The sequence below is a fragment of the Antrostomus carolinensis genome, unplaced genomic scaffold (assembly GCF_000700745.2).
Source record: "Antrostomus carolinensis isolate BGI_N321 unplaced genomic scaffold, ASM70074v2 scaffold13194, whole genome shotgun sequence".
NCBI classification, from domain to species: Eukaryota; Metazoa; Chordata; class Aves; order Caprimulgiformes; family Caprimulgidae; genus Antrostomus; species Antrostomus carolinensis.
The window spans coordinates 16,443-23,995 of NW_010308765.1; the positions used below are offsets into that span (position 1 = coordinate 16,443).

Genomic DNA, 7,553 nt, shown 5'->3' on the forward strand with positions numbered 1-7,553 from the left:
AGGAGCATCTCATTTGTAACGTACACTCTGGATGCTGATCATATGGCTAAAGTCAATAGACAATGTGAGTGCAAGAGCAGAAAAGGTACTGGAGGAGGGAGAGGAATCTGAACTCCATTTAAACAGGTCAATAACATGACCTTCAACCCACCTGCCCTCAGGGCAGGGGCGGGGACAGGAATAATTGGGAATGAACAAACTCAGAGACCCTTTCTGCTCACAGAATGGAAGGGTCAGGTCTGCAGAGATCTCATTATGCCCTTCACTGAACTAGTTCAACATCTAAAGTAAGAACTTGCAGCCACTGCTTTTCTCCTGATCTGACTGGAAGGCTTTAGAGATCCCTTCAAAAGAGGGAGAGAAGCACGCCAAGAGAATAACAAAAGGAGACAGGCAGAAACAAACAGGAGTTGCCAGGAGCTGACAAAGAGGGGAAGAGAAAGCAAATACCTGAAGGGCAGAGAAAAAGGATAGACCCAGAAGAGGACAGAAAAAGGTAGAGCAGGAAGAAGAGATTGTATTCAACACACAACAAGGAATCTGCTCCTTCTCCTGGTCCGTGGACTGGTAAGGATGAACTGAAACAAGAAAGGACAAGAAGACATCAAGCATCTTGAGACACCAAGAGGCCTCACAAACACCCTATGGGGATGCATAGCCCATTCATGATACGCTTTGTTTTAGGGTGTTTCTTATGGGTAAGTCATATCTCAGTTTCCTTTTCATGGGGTCTCTGCTCAGATGTGGAGTTACCTTGGAAAGATGGAGGGGCATTAGCAATTGACAGTCACAATAATTTCTGTGATATTAGAAACAACTGGACATATAAAAGGTACACACACAGAAGAGAAGACTGTTTGCTGCTATTCCAGGGATAGTAACACAGAAGTCTGGTTACCCAAGGAAAAGGAATGAGAAGGGTAGGAGTGCTGGAGGGACAGAGCAGAATTTGAGTCAATGTGGGTATAACATGAAGGAGGACATTTAAAGGTTCTTAATATTTGAGCATGCAAAAGGATCCACATCTGTAGCATAACCTAGCTTATGGGAAAGGGGAAAGGGAGACCTGTGGTGAGGGTGAAGGTAAGTCGGGGTCTGGGCTGGGAACAGTGTTAAGTACGATTTTAATGACTAGGGGAGGTTAAGATAGGAAACAATGCAGTTGGCATCACAATAACTTCAAATCTACAGCAGAATATATGATGGAAACAATAGAAGATAGATAACAGGTTACAGATAATCTCCTTACCATAGGAGATTCAGACTGGTAATAGTCCAGGTGACAGATAAAAGCTGCATATGACAAAGACTTAATTCACTCTAGCTGTGTCTTGTTTGGTTTTCTCCTTCTAGTTCCCCCAAGTGACAGGTGAGGAAGGCTGTCTCAACACTGAACTGTGAGTATTTGTTAATCTTGCTCTCCATTAAGAAGACAATGAAGGACAAAGGCAGTAGTGGACACCAGTGTTATGACATGGTAGCTGACATTTTCCAGAAAAGCTTACTTTAACTGCAGCTATTGAAAACTCAGATAAAATTTCCATTGCTTTGAATGTGAACTGTATTTTTTACTATCTATTCAACATATTGATCATATGGTATTGTTCCTGCTACCTATTTGGGCAACTGGTTAAGAGCTTTCTGGTGTGATTTTGATTGGCTGAGATTATAAATTTTGAATTTACTTTTCCTTGAAAAATGATTTGAAATATAGTGCTTTGGTGAATATTCCTCTTGGTGATGTCATTTGTAAGAATAACAGAAATCAAGACAAAACAAATGTGAAAAATTGCCTAGGAGGATTTTTTTTACTAAAAAAAAGTCTTTAAAAATGCACAGGCAAATCTACTAACTAAAACTAAAGGAACATACCACACAGCATCCAAAATGTACCCACAGGGCCAGAAAGAAATCAAAGACAAAGTCAGAGAAAAACAAAGCAAGAGATAACACGGTTGGGCAGACTAAATTGTGAAAAAATATATATAAAAGAAAGAAAGTTCAGAAATTATAATATGATGCAGATCCCTCAGGTACAGGAGGGATCTTCCCATTTATTTGGCATTCTGTGGCTAACTACATGTTGTGCCCTCTTCTCCTCAGCTGTTCAGGTACGGAGTGGGACCATTTGTGGTACATCTGGTAAGACGGCATATGTTTACTTTAAATATCTGCATCACTGGACAATTCCAGTAGCAAAGAGTGGGATTAAATGTGACCCACTCAAGTGTGATGCCACCCCTGCTTTCCCTTAGGACACTAATGCTCTACAGTAGTAAGGCAACCCCTTAGCTATCACATCGTCTTTAACAAAGCCTTTTTACCAGCCTCCTTTTTTATTCCACATATTAATTTAGTCAGGTGAACAACATTAATAAAGCATTAATGGCACAATATGCCTTTTGAAATGCACATTTTTAAAGTAATTTCAGTATGATTCCTTAGTAATTCTCAACAGGACAAGACTGAAAAGGATGGTAGCTGTTGGACATCTACAAGGCTGCATTAATAATACAGCCAGTACCTTAAGAGACACAATTTTTCCTCTCTGCTTGTCACTCATGAGGACACATCTGGAATATGTAGTCCAGTCTTGGTCCCTTAGTACAAGAGAGATGCTGACAAACTGGAGTAAGTCCACTGGAGAGCCAGTAAAATGGTCAGGAGTCCAGAGGACACGAAGTATGAGGAGGGGCTGAAAGGACCAGGTTTGTTCAGCCTGGAGGAGGCCTGGGGGGCAACCCAATGGCAGTTTTCTACTACCTGAAGTGGATCTAGAGAGAAATAGAACCAGAGTCTTCCCAGAGGTGCTCAGCAGTAGGCCCTGAGGCAACTGGCCAAGCTGCATCCAGGCAAATTCTGATTAGACAGAAGGAAAAAATACTTCCCCCAAGGGTGGTGAAGCACTGGAACAGGTGCCCAGAGGGGACATGGGATCTCCATCGCTGGGGACTGTCTAAACTTTGCTGGACAAGGCTCCAAATGACCATGTCTAGCTTTGAGGTTAGTCCTACTTCAAGCAGGAAGAGACCTTAAAAGGTGCCCTGCAAACAAAGCCTTGCTGTCCTCATTCTGTGTCCTCTCCCTTTCCAGGCTGGTGGTGGTGATCGGTGGGCTGCTGCTCCTGTGTGGCCTGGTTTCTGTCTGCGTGAGATGCTGTTTTCATTGCCGCCAGAGAGGGGAGGAATCAGGTCCTCAGCCCTACGAGGTCACCGTCATTGCTTTTGATCATGACAGCACCCTCCAGAGCACCATTACCTGTGAGTTGGCTTTGACAGAGGCTGGGGACATCAGTACAGCCCAGCGTGAGGGTCTGCACTGTAAAAAGCCCAGATTGCAGCACCCCAAGGCTGGCAGGGGGAAGTTCATGGCAGGATGCGAGGAAAGCAGCATCTGTACGTAGCACAGATTAAGGTGCTCACCAGGCTTCGTGTAGCAAATGCCACCAGATGGTGAATCAGTTGTGAGACATGTTTGGGTGGAATTAGGGCAGCTATGGGCCCTGGTGGCATATGAGGAAGGAGTAATTGTGGGATGTTGCTGATGGGATTTCACACCCCCCCCTTTTTAGGGAAGGATGAAGAGGGAGGAAAAGGAAAACATTCAAGCTGTGAGGAGAGAAAACCCTGTGTGCTGCAGATACACTTGTCCTCTTCTAATTGCATCGTGCTTTCAGGATGAGGCAAACAGCTTTTGTCTCCTGCCTTTCAGCTCTCCATTCCGTGTTTGGGCCTGCTGCCAGGAGGATATTAGCAGTGGCACACTCCCATAACGCCGGGCAGGGAACACCACCCCTCCCAGCATCAGACACTCCTCCAGTCTACGAAGAAGCTCTGCACATGAGCAGATTCACAGTCGCCAAGGCAGGGCAGAAAGTGCCAGACCTGGATCCAGTGCCGGAGGAAAAACTGCAGGCATCTGCCGAGGGCAAGGATGCCCAGCCAGCCTTCCCAGGACACTAGCGCCCATTTTTACTGAATGGCACATAACACAGAATAGTTACGTGCAGAGACTAATTCTTCTGAGTGGGGTTAGGAATATCAGATTAACGTCCTTAGTCTAATGAGAAAGGGGAAAAAAAAAGAGACTAAAATAGTTGCAGATCCAGCATATTTTGACAGCTCCTGTTGACACCTCCTTGAGCTAATGGACAATTGGCCTTCCCTGTGTCCATTTATTATACACACACATATCACTACGTCACTAGTATCATCCTTTGCATAAACAAGCAGGCAGCAGGATGGAGGTGCTGAGCCACTTTGCAGGCTAGTAAGCTGCAGGGAGATTGCAGATGCTATCTCATTCTGCTTGCCTCCAGCCTAAGCTTCCTGAGTATGGCAAAGAGTTTTTCACAACAGGAAAAAGAAAGACATATGAGAAGGTCTTAATACCCAATAATAACACCAAACTTCTCAGAAGTGCCAACCATTTATAGTAAATTTCAGGAAAAAAAAGGAAATTAAAAAAAAAAAAAAGGAAAAAACAAAAAAGGAGCTGTGTAATCTGCAAATCTGCATGTAAGCAAAAGATAGTATAGTATGTGCAGTATAGTGCCCTAAATGCCCTACAGGATATAGAGAATTAATACAGACTGGTTCTGAATATGCTATATAGCAATTCTGAAATAGCAGTCACAAGCTCTTGTATTTGAATTTAAAAAAACAGATCAAACAAGGGAGGAGCAGGAACACTACTCCCTGAAATAAAGTGCAATCATATTTTAGTTACATTCACATTCTATCATTTATTAATTATTCTTAATGTTGCTGTCAAAAGTAGATCAAACTAAGTAAAACCATTTAAAACATTTAAGCCATTTCTCAGATGGAAATAATTTGTGAGTCTGTCCTGATCAATACAAATATGTTGAATCCTCCAGAGATATTAATCAAAATGTTTGGATGAACACAGCTATGGACCATCTGTAAAATGTTTTCTTGGACTAGGTACTCATGAGAAAGTGACTGCTGAACTACATCAGTATTGTCTCTACCCCAGGTTCAGCAACAGAAAACATTAGAGCAGAAGGACATCCATACCAGATGATAAGATGCCATGAATGAATTACATGTATATGTTAAAGTTGGTATGAATGCACAGGTCACAGATATCCCATCTTTCTGAAGTGCCTGCATGGCCCTTCCTACTGGAGTACCCAAATTCTCACTGTCCTTAATACACTGATCTTCACAATGCTCCTATGAAAATACAGAAAGTATGTTTATTTTGTGGATAAGCAGAACAAGGACCAGGTCTCCAGATATGTTTAGGAACATAACTGCTCTTGAGATTACAGCCATGTCAGACTCTAGAAAAGGTTGATAAAATAGCTTCAGGGATAGCGTAAAGCAGAACTGAATGACCAAAACACCTTTGATGATGTTCCAGACCTTGCTCAGTCACAGGATTTTGAATCCAAGGGAATTTAATGAGGGTCTTGATTTCCTAGGTCACAAGCTTCTTCCTGAATTGCCTAGTTATTACCTGATTGTACCATGAATGAGTGATAAACTGGAATGGAATAAATGAGTAAGTGACATATAAGGCTATGTCTCTTCTGGTATACAGCATGCTTGAAATAATAAAGTTAGTGGAACATCTACTAGAGTGATCTATTTCATCAGCTGCTCTCTGAAGTCCAGTTCAAGCCTGACCTCTCCACTAAGCAGCAGAACATTTCCTGGAAAACTCTTGTTTACTCCACAGTAAAAGCCTGAAGCGGGCAGAGATATTTGGATCTGCTGAACATGTGTCAAGCACTATCAAGCCCAGAAACTTCCTGGAAGCCTCCACAATCGTTTCCAGGGGGAACATACCGTTCCTTCACCACCTCCAGCCCTCTCCTCCTGCCTCCCAGCCCGGAGCCCTGTGGGTATCTAACACGAGATGGCAGCCCTGCTCCACGGGGCAGCACTCCTGCCCGGACAAACAGGAATGTGCAGTTTGTAACAATTTGCAGTAATAACTGCACTGTTGGGTTTTTTTTTTTTTTAATTCTAAGATGTTCAATAAAAAGGGAAGGTTTAAAATTAATCGTTTTCTCCTCCTCTGCCTCAAACCACCTCTGCTTTCTCAGTTTCAAGGGGAAAAGTTACAGGTCCCGTATAACCAGAGCTGGGAATTACCTGCTGATTTCAGCGTATTTCCCTTGGCCAGAGCCCCTATTGTCTAACTCTCCTGTCCCTTCCCGCCTGCTCACATCCTTCTTTGCTTGGCTCACTCTTATTTGTTAGGTGCTACAGCAGGTACCCTCCATTTTTTTTTCCACTGGCAAGACACCAAAAATATTTCAAGTGACAATACTGATAGATATAACCTCACTTGCTCAGGGATTGTTTCCTACTGAACTGACTTCAGATGAGCAACTTCAGAGAAATTATTTCTAACTCTTGCAAGGAATTTGCCATTCAGAGCCCATAAGACATGATAAAACACCAGATTAAAACAAACAAAAACCAGAAGCAGATCTACAGACAGACTATCTAACCATAGAAGGTGGTGTATGAAAGCAAAGACCAGGTGTCAGTGACTGGAAACATTTTACTCCCATCCTCAGATCTGCTATGGTTCAAAGATGTTCTCACAAACAATCTAAAAATAAGGACAGAGTCAATAAAGATCACATGTACTTTGTGAAAAAGCAGGACCACACGCCTAAAAATACAGCAACTTTATTTATTTACTGAGATAAAAAGCTACTTGGTACTGCCTCAGTATTCAGCTGGTTTTTTTACTCCATTAATGGTGGTTGCATCTCACTGTTGAGTCTAGACATTGAACACACTTTGTGTGTGGTATTACATCAGCCAAGAAGCATTTTGAAATCTTCTATGCTTTCAGATTGAAAATTAAATATTAAATATTATTAAACATAACGAACTAATGTTTACATGCAACATTTCTCCAAATGCTGAAGTAGCAACTCTTTTCCTCATGCTTAAGAGCAATAGGGACATGAATTTCTCACAAATGCAGAATAATATACATTGGGAAAAAAATAAAAGGTTTCTGTTAATCATTAAATAATTTTAGGGTTTGTTCAGCTGCTGTGTACAGCCACTGGTGTCAAGTTGGCTGCACTGGAGTACTTATTTTCCGCAGAGCAATCCAATATCCTGCACAACAAGGGAAGGAATACCAACAAAAGCAATTCTTTTTAGTTATGAATAATTAAGTATCTGCATCCAAAGATCCCCATGCCCTTTGCAGACTTTACCCATGTTGTCACGCTGCCTATGCATCAGACAAGCCTTAGTATTCCATCTGTAGATGGGGAAAATGATGCACAAAGTATCATAACCAAGTCACTGGCTCTTGGCTCGGCGGGGAAAATGATGCACAAAGTACTGAAGATAACTATATCATAACCAAGTCACTGGCTCTTGGCTCGGCTTTGGTTCGCGTGTTCACTCAAACCTTGACCAAACACTGGGAAAAGGGTGGGATCCAAGCAAGCACAGGACAAGTGATCTCAAAGGAGAAAGAGTAACCAGCTTCTCCTGGCTACCTTTAGCCTGCACATGGAGTAATTTGGGCTGGAACAACAACAACAG

At 42.4% G+C, this 7,553-nt stretch overlaps 1 protein-coding gene across 1 annotated transcript; it reads left to right on the top strand.

Annotated features, from left to right (window-relative positions):
• Window positions 1-644: 644 nt before the first annotated feature.
• TMEM52B (transmembrane protein 52B) lies at window positions 645-3,962 on the top strand. The gene is made up of 5 exons (XM_010165885.1): window positions 645-698; window positions 1,354-1,397; window positions 2,104-2,142; window positions 3,094-3,260; window positions 3,712-3,962. The coding sequence occupies exons 1-5, from the start codon at window positions 645-647 to the stop codon at window positions 3,960-3,962; spliced, it is 555 nt and encodes a 184-aa protein (XP_010164187.1).
• Window positions 3,963-7,553: the final 3,591 nt, after the last annotated feature.

Excerpts from the sequence above, each read along its gene's own strand:
- TMEM52B (XM_010165885.1), top strand. The coding sequence starts at position 645 with ATGGGGATGCATAGCCCATTCATGATACGCTTTGTTTTAGGGTGTTTC. Across the intron at positions 699-1,353 it reads TTTTAGGGTGTTTCTTATGG|TTCCCCCAAGTGACAGGTGA; the intron begins GTAAGTCATATC and ends TTCTCCTTCTAG. Across the intron at positions 1,398-2,103 it reads GGCTGTCTCAACACTGAACT|CTGTTCAGGTACGGAGTGGG; the intron begins GTGAGTATTTGT and ends TCTTCTCCTCAG.